The 15,746-nt window shown below is 47.0% G+C and overlaps 1 protein-coding gene across 2 annotated transcripts; it reads right to left on the bottom strand.

The window, feature by feature from the left end:
* Window positions 1-464: 464 nt before the first annotated feature.
* Window positions 465-3,468, bottom strand: Crnn (cornulin). Of its 2 annotated transcripts, none has more exons than XM_004854114.3 (2): window positions 3,325-3,468; window positions 465-2,423 (listed from the first exon to the last, which is right to left on the bottom strand). In XM_004854114.3, the coding sequence occupies exons 1-2, from the start codon at window positions 3,460-3,462 to the stop codon at window positions 1,398-1,400; spliced, it is 1,164 nt and encodes a 387-aa protein (XP_004854171.1). In that variant the 5' UTR covers window positions 3,463-3,468; the 3' UTR covers window positions 465-1,397. The 2 variants fall into 2 exon arrangements, with proteins under 2 accessions (XP_004854171.1, XP_021121629.1); XM_021265970.2 differs by having other exon boundaries at window positions 465-2,516; window positions 3,325-3,462.
* Between the last annotated feature and the right edge of the window lie 12,278 nt (window positions 3,469-15,746).

Here is a 15,746-nt window from a genome sequence, read left to right as displayed (position 1 = left end):
AGACACACAACAAAAGGGGACTTCCAGAACAGCATCAGAAAGTGGCGAGAATGACAGGAAAAGGGTACTAGAGGTGAGGGGGAATTTTCTGAGGGGGATTAATGACAATGTATCTTTCACGCTAATAATTTTTTTAAAAAACCAAAAAACCCTAAACGTTCACTGTATTTTTGATCACACCTTGTAAAACTCCTAATTTTGAAAATTACTCATGATTCTTACAATAAACCAGCCCACAGCTTGTTCCTGTCCAGTGAGGGGTCAGCTTAAGAGCCCAGAGCTACTACGGTGTGTGAGCTGGGGTGAAGGGAAGCTCAGGGACTCTGGCTCCCAGCTTAGACCCTGCTAATCAATGGCCCCTGCTTTCCCCTGCACAGCTCCTGGAGGTCCTTCTCTCATTTACCAGAAACCTCAGACCAGCTGACCTGTTTGCTTTACAGGTGAATAGAGACTGAACTCTAGAATTAGAGGAAGTGAAGAACTAAGAATAATTTTACCTATCTAAATCCTAGTTTTTCTCTAAGAATCATCACAAAGAAGCATCTGGAGGAAGGCTCCCCTGACACATGTCTACCAAGTACGCAGTATTACATCTCCTCTCTTTGACTCTAACTCTTAGAATCTCACACAATAGTGGCTGGGTGTGGTGGTGCGTGGTTTGTAACCCCACACCTGGCAGGATCACATGTTCAAACCCAGCCTGGGAAACTTAGAGACTTAGTGAGACCCTCTCTAAAAATAAAAAGTAAGAAAAGACCTGGAGATGTACCTCAGTAGGAAGGCCCTCGTTTCAATTTTTAGTGCTATCAAAATCTATCTATCATCTATCTATCTATCCATCTATCTATCTCATACAATACTTTCTCAATTAAATGTTCTTTGTGGGATGGGACTGTATCCAGCTCATCATAACTCAACAACCCTTAGCCCACCGAATCAATAGAAGGTAATTGAATGAGACACAGAGGTGAAATGCTTAAGAAAGTTTTATTGCTGCATGAGGATAGGTGGAGCATAGACAGATGGCAGATACAAGGAGCTCCAAAGACCTGTACAAGCTGAGAAGCACGCAGCAGAAATGGCCAACTTCCTCCCAGTTCCTAAGAGTCTGCACAGCAAAGCCCTTTACGAGAGAGAAGTGTAGGGGAGAGAGAGAGAGAGAGCACCTTGTGGCAAAGTTCTCTTTGAGAAAGAACTCAAGGGGAAGCATCATAATTAAGAGTTGAAGTCCGGGGAAGTGCGGTGGACTGCCCAGAGCAGGATAAGCTGGCCCCTCTCTGGCTGTCCCTCGGTACCGGGCATTGGAGTCGGTCTTGGCCTGTTGCTTTTCAGGTAGGAATACAGCCCTTCAGTGGTGGTGAGGCTGCCCTTCTCCAGGGCTGGGCTTCGTCCTGGCTCTACACTGAAGGAGCGCTGGTGTGCGGGCCGCCCTGGCCCTGGCCCTGGTCCTGGTCCTGGTCCTGGTCCTGGCTTCCGATCACTATTTCCCTCGAGTGGTCATCGACCCACTCCTCTCTCACCTCTGTGGGCTTCCTCTCCCCCTGACCTCCAGTCCCACTGGGCTGAGTGCTGCTCTGATCCCATTGCCCTGTCACAGTGCTTGTCCCGGTCTGGGCCTGTCCTGCCCCACTTGCTTGTGTCCATCTTTGACCACAGCTTGGCTGCACCTGTGTCTGTCCCTGACCTCTGTCCTCCACATGGCTGACAGGCTGACTCCTGTCCTGCTCCGTGGTCTGGCTGTGTGACCCTGCTTGTGCCTGGACGTGTCCTTTCGCAGCCTGGCTGGTCTGGTGATAGGAGGCCCCCTGTGACTGGATGCTGGTGCTTCCTGTCTGGTGGCTCCTGTCCTGGTCCACAGTCTGGGTGGCCCCTGTCTGGGCCTGTGATGTGGTTCTGGTTCCCATCTCCCCTGTCTGTTCGCTGGTCTGTGACTGTCTCTTCCACCTCTCACTTGCCTGATGACTCTCATTGCCTCCTGCTCTCTGGGTCTGCTCCACATGCCCTGTCACTTGGGTCTGCTGGCTCACCTGGACCTGTCCCTGGGACACAGCCTGCCTGTCATGGCTGCTTACCTGCGGGGAGCTGACGTCCTGAACCTGGGTCTGAGTCCCGGGCCTTCCCTGCCCTTGAGAAGCCTGCTCACGCTGCCGTTGGCTGCTTCCTTCATGACGCTGCCCTTTGCTGTCCCTTCCCAATTCCATGCCACTTTTCTGACCTTCCCCGAGCTCTTTTGAGAACCCAGTGCGGTGGCCCCCAGACTCTTGAGATCTGCAAGCTCCCCCAACGCTCTCACTTAATGCCTTAAAACAGGCCTGGGCAACTTCAAACCCTAAGACCAGGAATTCCTTGAATTCTATAGTCCTTGTCTCATCTTCATCCAGCAGGCGCAGAACTTCATCCACAGTGGCCGGATCATGGGGCTTCTGGGGAGAAGATGAGGCCAAGTCACCATCCGTCTCCCGAGAAGGAAGTGGCTTGGTCCAGTCCACCCAGCTTCCAGCTTCCAGCCCTGCAGTCTGGGAGCATAGTGTGCAGGCACACAGCTGTAGCGGTGTTAACACCTAATTGCCTGCATCTTCACAAAGCCTACCTCTCTCCTTTAAGGAAAGGAAACACCTTTTGTTTTGTATCCATTGTCTGCCAGTTTCTGGCCTGTAGGACAATTAGATAAAGATGTACTCAAGGATGAATAAATGTTCTTATAAAGCAACTCACTGGGCTCTAAGGTTAATTCTTCCAATTGTCCTTAGCACTTTTCCTCTGGCATGAAAGAGCCTGCAGTAAGCCCCACACACAGAGAAGCATAGAGGAACCTGGCCCCATGGAATCCTGAGGGTCCCTTACTGAGCAAATGCTTCCCAGGTGGGGTGGGTGGGGGTCCAGAAGGACCGTGGGGTTGCTCTGAGCCCGCAGAGGCAGCATCGTGCTGCTTGCTCCTAGACTCCCTCCCTCAAGCCCTGCTTTAACCTGTGCTCTAAAACCTCATTTCTGAGCAATTGCATTATGCTTCTGATGAAAGCCTAATGGATGATTGAATTTTAGCTGGGCACTGGAAGTGTTTACTGTATCAAATTTAAGAAATAGCTGAAAGCAGCAATTATATTCTTTTCTAGAATATTTCAAGGATCTGCTCTCCCTTGAGCAGATCCTGAACGACCCCTTTAGGGTCGTTTTAGCTAGTCTTCAAATTAGAATTAATTAAAACTAAGCGGTGTCCGTTTCCATGGCTGTCTCCTGCTGTCTCCTCTTTCCAGGCTGGAGTGAGCTGCAGTCTCCTCCATCCCCAGACTTCCTCCGCCCCTCCCCACCTGGCTCACACCATACCACTATGACGTCAGCAAACTCCTGCTCCAGCAGCCTCTTCAGCTCCCCTCGGGTGAGCACTTCGCAGCCGCCCTCCGTCCTGGCGTAGCGCCCAAAGGCCTCAATGATCCCATGAATGTTTCGCAGTAACTGAGGCATCTTTGAAGTCAGCTGGAAAAGATGAAAGGCTCCCTAGAGGGTGCATAAGCAGCCTTAGCTGCTTCTGCAGAGCACGTCTGCTCCTCTGGCCTTTCCTCACATCGCAGCTCGGCTCTTGGTCGCTGCCTGCCTTCATCCTTTCCTCCAGAGTGTGCTTTATTTGCAGGGAGGAGAAGCACGCAGTTACTGGTGGCAGCTCCTGAGTCAACAGTTAAATGCCCGACCTTCACCTGCCGGCTGTGTGGGCTGGGCCAAATTGCATTGCCTCTCTAGGCCTCAGTTTACCCACTGTGACTAAAAGTAACATCAGTACTTATTTGTAGGGTTATCGTGAACATTTAAAGAGATAATTCATTTTAAAAGTACTTGGAAAATACCTGGTTTATACTAAGTGCTAGCTATTAAATATCATTATTGTTATTATATATATATGCACATAATTTGTGTCATCTCTACACTCTACTACTCACAAAGCAGTTTCCTGTGCCTCATCTCTTGTAATCCTCATTATCTCTACTTTTTTATAAGTGAGGAAACAGGCTCAGAGAAGTTAGGCAATTTGCCCAATACCATGCAGCCTTAAAGAAACCAAGGAACCCTCGAACCCATCTCTTCTTAACCCAAATGCAATGGGTTTTCTAGAATGCATGCCGTGGACAGGCTACATTTTATTTGCCTATCACAAGGGTGTTAGAATCCTCCTGGGAGCACTACAAGCCAGTGGGTACACATGGGAGTTCACATCTGCCTTGGCTGGAGCCCGTCAGGACTCCAGGGCCCGGGTCTGTCTTCTCTTGCCTCCTTGGGAATGCTGAGGAAGGGGGTGCCTTCCCCAGGTGATGGCCTTTCGATTCCAAAGGTCTCCTCATGTGACCTCTGCACTCAGCTCTGTGACCTGTCAGAGAGGTCAGTTTGCATGATAGCCCTGCAGTCCTGGTGACCTATGAGGGCAATTCCCAGTTGAAGGGAAAGATTTTCATTTTCATTAACCAGGAGACCTGGAGGTAGGTTGGGGTGAAGCTGGGATGGGACCGAAAGGGAAGACAGAGTATCAAAGAAGACAAGGTTCAAGTACAGGGAAGGCGGAAGGAAGCGTTCCACAGCCGGAGGGCCAGGGCAGGACTTTGGAGATGTCAAGGAGAAGAGTGTGGAGAGAGCATTGCCTGTTTAGAGAAATGTGAGGGTCAGGGAAGGAAAGAGAGCTGAGTGCCAGAAGAAGCAAGACAGTGTGGCTTGCAGGACTGAGAGGGTGCAGACCCCAGGCAGGCTGTCCAGGGCCATCCTTTCTGTGACCTGGCAGCCAACTCTCTTCCTGTGTACATCAAGGGACGTAACTTCCTAATGCAGATGAACTCCTCAACATAAATGAAGGACGTACCTTTTTTAAACCCGGAGGCAGATGGACCTATAAATAATAGCAATTAAATGGCCATGTAGTTATGCTTCAGATTTATAGGATAAATCTACAAACTCGTCTAAGTGTTAGTCAGTGGTAGGGCCTGACAGTCACGTATGTCCTGTCCTCCCTGAGACGACTGGAGCTCATTGCCTGGTTGGCAGAAGTAAATGGATTCTGACCCCGAGGACTCTCAGCGCTGCAGACAACCTTCCAGAACCCCGGGAGTGAGAGACCTGTGCTGATCCAGGAGGGTACGTTGGCAGCTCCGCTGCTGGGAGAGATATTTCTAGTGAGAGGAGCTGCTGCAGGCCAGGCTAGGCTGGCCTCTGTCATTTCCCAGAGGGCTCTGGCTCCTGGTTTCCCTGAGGCCTGATCAAAAAAGACACCTTCTGCCCACAGCTGACACTATTGTTGTACAGCTCTCTCTCACAGCTTTGGTTTCATGAGCTCAGATCACCAAGGCACTGAAAATAAGAAAGACTCCTCAAAGGGGGACTTACCTAGTGCCAGGCAGGGACAAGTGGCTGTTAAGCAGTGTGTGGAGTACCAGGTCAGCAGGACAAGAACCTTTTATAGAGGATTTAACCAAACTTGTGTTTTAGACGGGATGTCCCCACCCTTCAGGAAGGCTTGATTCATTCAAGGCTCAGCCCAACCCAGCCCCACCTCCTCTCTTCTCTGTTTTGCCTTTGGACCTGTAGCTGCTTCGGGTCTATTAGCAGGGCTTTCCTGCTACAGTTAGGCCTGTTTCTACCTGGCTCTATCCCCTTACAAGAAGCTCTTTGCTATGAGCTGGCCTTTGCCATGCTGGGCACAGGCAGGGCTTCCTGGTGAACATTTCTGTCTCCAGGAACCTAGAAAGTCACATGACTTTTTGTTCAAACATTCAAGAACATATCTGTCCAGAGAGTTATTCTTTTCCAACTGGTTTTTCTGCCAGTGTTATTACTTTGAGCATTTTTTTTATTCTTGTTTGGAATTACCTTTCATGCCCAGTTTATGACACAAGAAAGCTAGCTAGTCTTGTTTCTTTATGGTTTGGTCTCATTTTTTATCAAAACAAAAATAAATTTAACACCTCTCTGACCACACGCTGTGAGTAGGTAGTATTTTCCAGCTTGAGAGGGAAGAGGCTTTAACACAGTCACCCACAGCTTCACTGGAAAGACAGGGGCTTCAGCTGGTTGACCAATCAGCAAATATTTATGGGAAGGTTGCTCCGTTTCAGACAGGGCTAAGGTCCTAGGGTTCCTCTTACAGTGTACAGCCTGGAAGTCCCAGTCCCCAAGGGGTTAATAATAGAGTAATTAACATTTGATTGTCATTACCATCTCACTTTTGTGTAATCCCCATGACAATCAGGTGTTATGGATAAGTCCATTTGGTAAATGAGGACACAGAAATACTGAGGGAAGTAGCTCCGCAGTGGAGGAGTGATGGGGTTGGATCAGAGCCCCTCAAACTCCGGACCCGGTCCTTTCTGCTGCAGTGTGCTGCTATTTATTCTTCTCTCACTAACTTTTGGCACTTCCCAAATATCAGAATTTTCCTCCATGCAAAAAGAGCCATGGTCACTGAGAGTGCAGCACTCTGAGCTCGGATAGCACGTTCCCAGGGGAGTTTTTCAGGAAGATATGTAGTCTCTCATGACTCTGGATGGGGACCTCCATCTTTGTCACCCACACTTACACATCAGCATGCAGCAAAGGGCAAGGGAGTGACAGTTTGAATGGGAAGGCTACATTAAGGGTCTTTGTCACAGCTACTGACAGGGGTTGCATGTGCTCTAGCAAGTCAGGTAGACAGAGCCCTCTGTGGGCTGCAGACCTCAGTAGGGCAAGCAGCATGCTTTGTGGTGCTCAGTGTCCTCATGGAGAGGGACTGGCTCCAGTCCTGGGGTGGAGGTGGGCTGGGGAGTTGGCCAGGACAGAGCAGAATAGGGGATCCAACCTTTGGGAGCAGGGAGGGTGGAGGAGGTTGCCATGGTGTTTATGAGTATTTGAAGAAGTGAGAGGGAAGCTTCTAACAGATTAGACCTTCCTTCTCTGGGTGATGTGGTCAGCTTTATGTGAAGGAACTCGGACTTCTAGAAATATTTGGGAGTGAAGGGAAAGTTGAGGAAGGGAAGTAACAAGCCAGGTGCTTTGTCTATGAGATAACTTTGTCTCTGAGATATTATTGCATCCAGTTTACAGATGAAGAAATCAAGGCACAAAGAGGTTAAGTAAACTACCCAAAGTGTACATACCTAGAAAGTAATAGATCTGAATTTGAATTTACATCACCCTGCTTCCCAAGCCTATGTCTTTACATGTGCCCAGGGCAGGACTGTGTCTGCAGGAGGAATCAGCTCTAGGAATCAGAAGTGGAGGTCAGTGCTGCGTGCGTGCGTGCATGCGTGCGTGTGTGTGTGTGTGCACGCACGTGTGTGAGGTTGTCGGGGGGAGGATGGTTGAAGTGTGTGAGGGGCTGAGGAAGATGAGGAGGGAGAAACTGGACTGACAGTCTGGGACTGAGTGTATAATTGGTTAGTTTATAAAGTTTGTGAAGAGTTGTCCTAAGTTAGTGCCTTTACTTAGTAGTTATATTTTAGGGCATACCTGAGGCAGAGAGAGGCTGGGTGACTGATCAGAAGTTGAGACCCATTCTCATCCTCTGCTCACTCTGCTTTGCAGTAAACAAAAACATTAAAGAAAAGAATTCTGAAAGCCAGAAAGCTATTGCTTGGAATTGCTTGGGTATGAAGGGAACTTGCAGGTCCCTGTTGCCCACATATCCTAACTAGAAGATAGGGTGATGAAGGCGTGCTTCTTGGTAGAAAAGAAAAATAGCAAACAGTCCTGAGCTTTCTTTTTCTGTCTACTCCAACTGGAACTTCTCCCCAAACGCCCCATGTAGGCCCTGGTCAGAGCATCCCAGAAGCCCAGTGCTCAAGTTCAGCCAGGAAGGGTTAGGCAGATACCTGGGGTGTCCTAGTGATTTAGAGAGGACTTATTAGACTCCTAGGTCTAACCCCTGACCTGACAGGTTGTGTTGACTCTGCTGTTTCTCTAAATTCTGATCCAGGGAGGGGCACAGGTCTAACATGCTCGTTGGCCTCCTTGGTTTGGGCAGGAAAGCTGGAGTCAGCCAGTTTTCAGGGACTCTGAATACCCTAGTTCTAGGTGTTCAACTCATAGGCAGAGCTCCTAGAACAAACAACATGGAAGGTTTCAACTTCTTCCCACTGAGGAAGGAAGAAAAATCACTGAGGAGCAGAGGAGGTGGAGAGGTTCTTTTCCTTCTTCACCAAACCCTTTTCTCAAAACTTTGTGATGTCCTGGTGGTGCAGAAGATTCATTGACTTACGTGCAATGGGAATGGACTTTTTTCCCACCAGGTCTTCACTTTCATCTCTGGTTAAAAGTATGGACCTGTTGTTCCCCCAAGCCCCCAGCTGATGCTGCCTTTGTGACTTTCTGCAAGCCCTTTGCTCTGCTATGAAAGCTTCCTCTCCTTCTCCTCCATGCAGATGCCCTCCGTCCATTCAGCATAACTCAAATGTCACCAGCTCCATTATATATTTCCTGCTTATCCCACGCAGATGGGACCTCTTCTACACCTTTTAGCTTGCTCCCAATACTCTTTTGTTGGTGTGTGTGTTACAGCATTTATTTTACTCTACTATCGTAATTGCTGCTTGTCTATTTGCTTAATCATTCTTTATAGCTTATTCCTCCTGTTGAGGACAAGGCTTATTTGCAGTAGATATGTGATGACCTGATGTGGAAGTCTTGTCCATTTCTCATGTAGCACAGCTTTCTCCTGAAACATGAGGGCTGCACGATGTGACACCCAAATTCATGCCTGTCCCCATATTTCCATCCCACTAGAGCCACTGGGCTTCATGTCTGTGTTTATGTATACAGATTGGGATTCCCCTTGCATCTGAAGTCAAAGGGGGCTCCAGGACCAAATTGAGGAAGATGCCAAGGCAGCTCTAAGTTAGGATGGACTGCTTTTTGTGGGTCTTAACCCCCAACCCTGTCAGCAAAGTGCTGTTCTCTATGGGGTTTGTTGGCACATTTTCCTCTTGTATTAATTGAAGTACCTGTCCCGCCCAGGGAGGTATCAGGATTAAGAGGTGATGACAGATGACAGGATGTTCTGAGCAGACTGAGCAGTGAAGACACAGCAATGAAGGGCATGTAAAGGTTAGTAGAGAGTTACCTTTGGGGCTTGGAAATGCAGTTCTTAATTAATGGGAAGAGGGTGAGGTGCTCAGTATGAGAGCTTTGAGCTCATTCTGGAGGCCACTGGCTGTTGGTAAATTCATACATTCACTATCTTCAGGCCAAGTTGATGAAGCTGGTTTGGGGAAGATAAGAAAACACATTTGTTCTTAACCTCAGGAGTGGAGACCAACACAGTTTCACCCTGTAAATGGCTATAGCAGCTGTTCAGGTCTTTACACAAGAAGACTTTTTGTGTTTTGTTTTTTGAAAGAGGGTTGGCCTTTAACTCACTCTGTAGCCCCAGGCTGGCCTTGAATTCTCCATGATCCTCCTGGGTCAGGCTCCTGAGTGCTGGGATCACAGGAGTGCACCACCATGCCTAGCTACACAAGAACATTCCAGGCACTTAAGCAGAAAGTTAGTAGGTCCTGTGGTCCTAAAGGAGGTTTTGTAATGTAACATGGCTGTATACCCAGTGTGTGTGTGTGTATCTGTACAAGATACTTCTTTCATTTCAACATGTATTTGTTCAGCAGCAAAGTAGGGTCAGAAGTAACCTGAGTTACATTTAATGAAAACTCTGAATTTATGATTGCAAATGAAAGGAGAGAAAATTCTCTGCCATATCTATCAAAGTGATGGCACAAGCTTGTGAATATTTGGGCATATGTGACCACAGCTGACATGGAACCAGGGATGTACAAGGAGAAGGTCCAAGGGGCCGCACCTGCATGGCTCCCAGGCCCTCTGTGAGGAGGAATTTGCACTGACTCCAGAGACACTCTGCACACTACTCTGAAATCTGTTGTGGATACAGCTTTTGCTTATGTTAATATTTTGATCAGAGTGCAAATCATTCAGCCAGGTTTGGTGTTGTACTCGGGAGGCTGAGGCAGGAGATCATGAGTTTGAGGCCAGACTGGGCTACAAAGTGAGTTCAAGGCCAGCCTGAGCTATATAGTGAGAACCTGTCTCTAAAAAAATCAAGAAACTCTTCTGCCATGCTGTTTATGCCTAGGAGACAGCTGACCATGGACTGAATCCCTCAAAATATGAGTCAAAATAAAGAACAGAGGCAGAAGCACTCAGTCGATCATTCAAGCTGCTAAACTAACAGTTGGTGGAGTGGTGACGTCAGTAAGCCTCCTCCAGAGGCTGCTCTTGATGCCTGGAGTAGATTATCTCCACCATGATGACACACATGGGCCCTTCACCAAATGTAGTTCCACTGGGCTCAGGGCTTCAACACATGAATTCTGAGAGGACCCACTATTCCATCTACAACAGAGATGGTGGTGCAGGCTGGAATTGGATGGAATTGGATGGAGTCATCTGAGAGAGGAAGATGTCATCACAAGGATCAAAGGAGATGGGAATGAAGGAAACTTGGAAAGCTGCTGTACCCCAAGCTGGCTTCTAACTTGAGGCGATCCTCCTGCCTCAGTCTTCTGAGTGCTAGGATTAAAGTCAAGCAACTGACATACCTGGCACAACCTTTACTTTTGAAGTAAACCAAGTAATAGATGAAATAATTTTATACTACAAAGTAACAAACTGACTTCAGTAATACAAGATTTTTAAGATATGTATTATATGCCTTTTAATTTTTTTTTTTTTTTGGTACCGGGGATCGAACTTGGGACCTTGAGCTTGCAAGGCAGGCAGCGGAACCACTGAGCTAAATTCCCAGCCCTACAGTGCCTTATCTTTAGAACATACACTTTACTTAATGGCTTAGTCCTGAACCTATACTGTGTATTAAGTAGTGTGCCAAGATTCTGGTCAGGGGGCAGAGAAGGGATGAAAACAACAATAAAAATTGTGTACCTCAAAGTGATGTAATTGAGTGGAAAAGCAGCATGTACAGAGTGGTGTGAAGCAAGGAAGGAGGGTGATGGGAGGGGGAATGTTAAAGGCAGGCACAAGGACACTGCTAGCCTCAAGGTTCTGAGCAGGTTCACCAGAATAGCACTCACTTAGCTCCTTTGCATTCTGTTCCTGTGGTGGATGTTGAAGAATTATCTCTGAGTCTGTGGCAGATTAGCAGGCCAGATGAAAGATCCAAGAAGCCCTCTGAGCCTAGATATTGCTTTATAACATTTACCTGCTGGATCACGAGTCTAAAATGACGAGGCAATTTCAAGTCTGGCTTTCAATGAAAGAAAACAATGTTCTGCCAGGGAGGTCCTCACTCAGCGAGCTGAGGGCTCACTCGGGCTTCCATCTTTTCTCAGTGTGCACAGTGGCTCATCCTGGGCCCACTGGATGAGGGGCATTTCCATTTTAGGAAGAGTAAACTTTGCCTTAAGTAGAGGAGATATTTTATCCTATGTTGTACCCTCTTTCTGGGCTTTGACAGTGTCCCCAGCCTTGTGTAAGGAGACTCTAATTTGGCTATTCCTGTGACATTCCCAAGGGCTGTCAGCTGGAGAAGTGGGAAATAGGCACCTGCCATTTCCAGTAAGGAGAGGGTTGTTAATCTGTTTCTTCCAGAAATCTCATATGGATAAGAATGGCCACCATCCAAACTTACGTACAATTTCAGGGGAAAGGAAAGAAGGTTAAAGGAAAAAATAGAAACAAAGTCTTTGTAAATAGGGAAGGATGGAGGGGTGAAGGGAGGGCAGGGGAAGGGGGAAAAAATAAGAACCAAGATACATCATGTACAGGTACAAGATCCCAATGATTAATGTAACTGTATTGCATACCTAAAATGTACCAATAAACTTAATGGAAAAACAAACAAAAAAACCAAGAAAAACAAAGAGATGGACACAAACAAAAAACCCCCTAAAACAGGGAATGGAATTAATATGAGAAAATGAAAAACTGGAAACAAAGTCTTTGTAAATAGGGAAGGATGGAGGGGTTGAAGGGAGGGGAGGGGAAGGGGGGAAATATAAGAACAAAGAGAGATTATGTAAAGGTACAGATTTCCAACAATGAATGTCATTATATTGTATACCTTAAATGTACCAATAAAATAAAATTTAAAAAGACCACAAAAAACCAAAGTTCAAATCGTTCAGACAATTGTGTGGGTTCTATCACTTCTAATACTTTCGCTGTCAGTTCCTAACATCTGAGTTAAAAGTCCTGCCTGATGGCAAAGGCGCCTTACTGCTCTCGAGAGTTGATCACCCCAACTCTCATACTAGGTCTGCAGGCTCTGGCTGAGGCCCAGAGCTGGATCCTCTGCAGATGCCACATTCGCAGCTCCCATCATTCCTCTTGTGGGTCTTGAACCTGCCCCACTGGAAAACCAACCAGGAAAGGCTAGCTCTGCTCCTCAGCAAGGGTGTGCTTTTGTTTGGTTTCTTCTTACTTTCAAGTGCAAACAAGGCTCAGCTTAGATGTTTGAGCATAATAATTACTGTCCCTGCAGGCAGTAAAGAGGATGTGGGGCCAAGGGGTATAAAGGGAGGACTGAGAGTCTGGGGTAGGCACTGAAGAGCACACTACCTGCTGCTTATTGCCTGCAGGGACCAAGCATGCAGAGTGCTGTGCTGGAGTCTGGAGAACATTTTCTCCCCCTCACTTTGTTTCTCTTCACCTGGCTTGTGAATCAGTCAGAGTTCACCAGGGAAGCAGAACCGATAGGAGTTATGGAGATATGCATGAAGAGATCGCAGAGTTTATCTTCAGGTGTTTGGAGGAGTTGCCTCATACTATTATGGGGTCTGAGGAGTGTGCGGTCTGCAGGCAGGGCTGGCCAGCAGGTGGGTGATTCTGGCAGAAGTTCACACTGCAGTCTTCGATCTAAAGCAGTCAGGAGGTAGAATTCCTTCCTCTACAGAGGACTTCAGTCTTTTCTTGTCAGGCCTTCAACTGATTGGGTGAGGCCTACCCACACTATGGCGGGAGATCTCATCTGCTTTATTCAAGTCTGCTGGTGTAAATGTTACTCATTACCTTCACAGCAATGTTTAGCTGGTTCACCCCAAAACTGAGCCACCAGAGTGTAGCCACATAAATGTAGCTCTTATGGTCTTGAAACTCTGGTTTTCCGAGTCCTGGCTTTCATTTTGGATGTGGCTTCTTCCTCGGTTTCTTAATAAATTGATAATATTCTGTATGTTGGCCTGGACTTTCAATTCTTATCTTTCTTCTCAAGAAGTCTACCTTAGTCTTCTTTATTTTTAATTAAGTAATCCTTTGTTCTTATTAAAAGTACCACATGTACCTGAAATAAAGTTTAGAAAATTGAGATATCAAAAGGAAGACTATGCTTGCTGCTCCGGCACTGTTGTGCGGAGGCCCAGAGGAGGCCCAGGACCTCCCCCATGTCCAGAGGCCAGGCACCACCAGACCATGCCACACTGCATGGTATCTGGATCTCCACTGCAGAGGTGCCTGGGGGCATAAAGGCCATAGTTTTGTGCTCCAGAAGATAGAGCAGAAGTGAACAATAGAGAGAGGGCCTCTCTGAGACTTCTCAATGAAAATTGAAGCCCACTGGGAAAGTGAAGAATATCTCCGCAATAAAGGCACATTGGACCACTGTGGTTGGTAAGTTGGTGGGATCAGCACCTCTCATTTGAGCCTGGACTTGCTTTTGGGGAAGGGCAGCTGGAACCTGCAGTAGAACCTTGCAGAGATCAATCCTGGAGGGGGCCAGCTAGCTCAACTTGAGCCTTGCAGCCAGAAATCAGCCTGAATCTCAGTGGACTACAGCTGGCTTGCTGAGACTAATAGACTTAGATCTACACACTGCTGTCCTCCTTGTCTACCATGACAGCAGAGACATACTCGGAAGGAGGCCCTTTTAAAAAAAATTTATATATATATATTTTTTTCTTTTCCTTTTTTCTCTCTCTCCCTCCTTGTTCTTCATTTCTCTCCCTCTTTGTTCCTGTTCTTATCCTATCTTGGATTTTTTTCTCTCTCTTTCCTTCTCTTGATTGTCATTATTCCTATAGGGAGGTGGATAGTTTCTAGCTTCCCTATAGCTGTTAGTTTGCTCTGTTCTTGTCTTTGTTCCTTCACTCTGTCTTTTCCTCTTGTTTTCAACAGTTTCCCAAAGTTTGCGTGATCTTCCTGTGTCCTCTAACTTTTCCCTCTCCTTCTATTTTTCTATGCCTCCCTCCCCAACTCCTTCTAAGTCCTCATTCCAAAGGATAAATTTGCTATATTGAAGGGTTTATTTACTGCAAACATATTTTGGTCTGGTCCTCGATTTCTATCTAGTCCATGCAGTTAAAGGTGACAGATTAAAAGCTACCACAAAGTGTCATTTTCTAAGCTGTGTTTGATGCTATTGTTGATGCTGATTGTATCACTTGGGCTAAGGTGTCATGATTGGTCTAATCAGTTGTCCTCCCTGATATGCAGAAAATGAGATTGCCTAAGAGTCATTAGAGACTCAAAGCCTAAAGACCAGCTATACCTGGAAGACACCTGAGAAGCAATCATTCCATAAGGGCTCTAAATACAAGCAATAAAGATACTCACAATAAACAAAATTGAAGTATCAATCCAGGAATTAAACCAAAAAACAGCACCAACAACAAAATTACAAATGAGAAGACACCTAAACAAGGCACAAACCCAGACTTCCACTCACTACGGGGAAAATCTGGGGGCAGCAAAGTGGGAAAATCTGATAATCAACCACCTAGACAACCTGAACTGATAGCACAGGAGGTAACAAAACAGATGAACGAGGCTCTAGAAGAATTCAAAACAGAAATGATTTCCCAGATGACTACAGAGATGGTGAGCAGAGTGAAAGACTTCAGGTGGGTGAAACTCATTGGGAAAACTTCCTGAAAGAGGTTCAGCTGGTGGAAGCTAAGCAGGGAGAGGCTGAACAAACCCCAGTCCCAGCATAAGCCCGGCTGACATCTTCACCTCTGCGTCACTCCTTCCTCATCCTTTTCTCCTACCTCAGCGTCGGGTAAAAGCAGTGCACCTCAGTGGTTGGAAAAGAGGTCTCAAGACACACTGCTGGATGCAGATCCTGGATTAGACACTTACAGCCATTCTACCTCTTGGCCTCAGTTTCCTCATTTGTAAAGTATGGATAAAATAATACCCGTCTAACTAGATTACACAATGGTTCAAGGAGCTAATCTATGAAAGACTTTTACTAGATGCCTAAAAGTAATCCCGATGCTTACACAGGTTAATCATTTAATCCTCACCCAACCCAATAATGTTGGTATGTTGTTTCCTTACTTGCAAGCTAGAAAACTAGGACACAAAGGGGTTACACCTGTAGGTAGGTATGGGAGGTCAAATATAATGCAAGGGTGGTTAGCATTTTCTAGCCCTAAAGAGGCCAAACATTCCCCAAACATGACAAACTAAGACCAGCCCACACCCCTGAAAAACCAGAATCACAATCAGTGTTCAGAATAATAATGACTCTGTTTTTGTTGCAATTTGTAACCATCTGCAAAACACCTTGACAACTGATCCTCACTACACCCTGAGAGGCTACACAGTGCTGACTGCAAGCTCTCCAGATGAGCACCCCAAGCCGAGGACCTCCTGAGGTGGCGTGGGGGATGGGGAGCCTGACCCCTGAGGTGCCCGCCGCCCTCCCAGAGCTCCCCTGTTGGCCAGAGCATCCTGCAGCCTGGAGGTTCGTAACAGGGCTTCAGGCAGCAGCTCCACACCTTGGTCTCTCTCACACCCTCTCCAGGGAGGAACAACGCATCCTTCAGAGG

This window comes from Heterocephalus glaber, unplaced genomic scaffold (genome assembly GCF_053883595.1).
Source record: "Heterocephalus glaber isolate CG9 unplaced genomic scaffold, H.glaber_assembly_v1.0 deba00001795, whole genome shotgun sequence".
NCBI classification, from domain to species: domain Eukaryota; kingdom Metazoa; phylum Chordata; class Mammalia; order Rodentia; family Bathyergidae; genus Heterocephalus; species Heterocephalus glaber.
Note: the sequence above shows the minus strand (reverse complement) of the source record. Positions and strands in the feature narration are given on the sequence as shown.

Coding starts and splice junctions, on each gene's coding strand:
- Crnn (XM_021265970.2), bottom strand. CDS start 3,462: ATGCCTCAGTTACTGCGAAACATTCATGGGATCATTGAGGCCTTTGGG. Junction 2,517..3,324: donor AGTTTGCTGACGTCATAGTG/GTATGGTGTGAG, acceptor CTATGCTCCCAG/ACTGCAGGGCTGGAAGCTGG.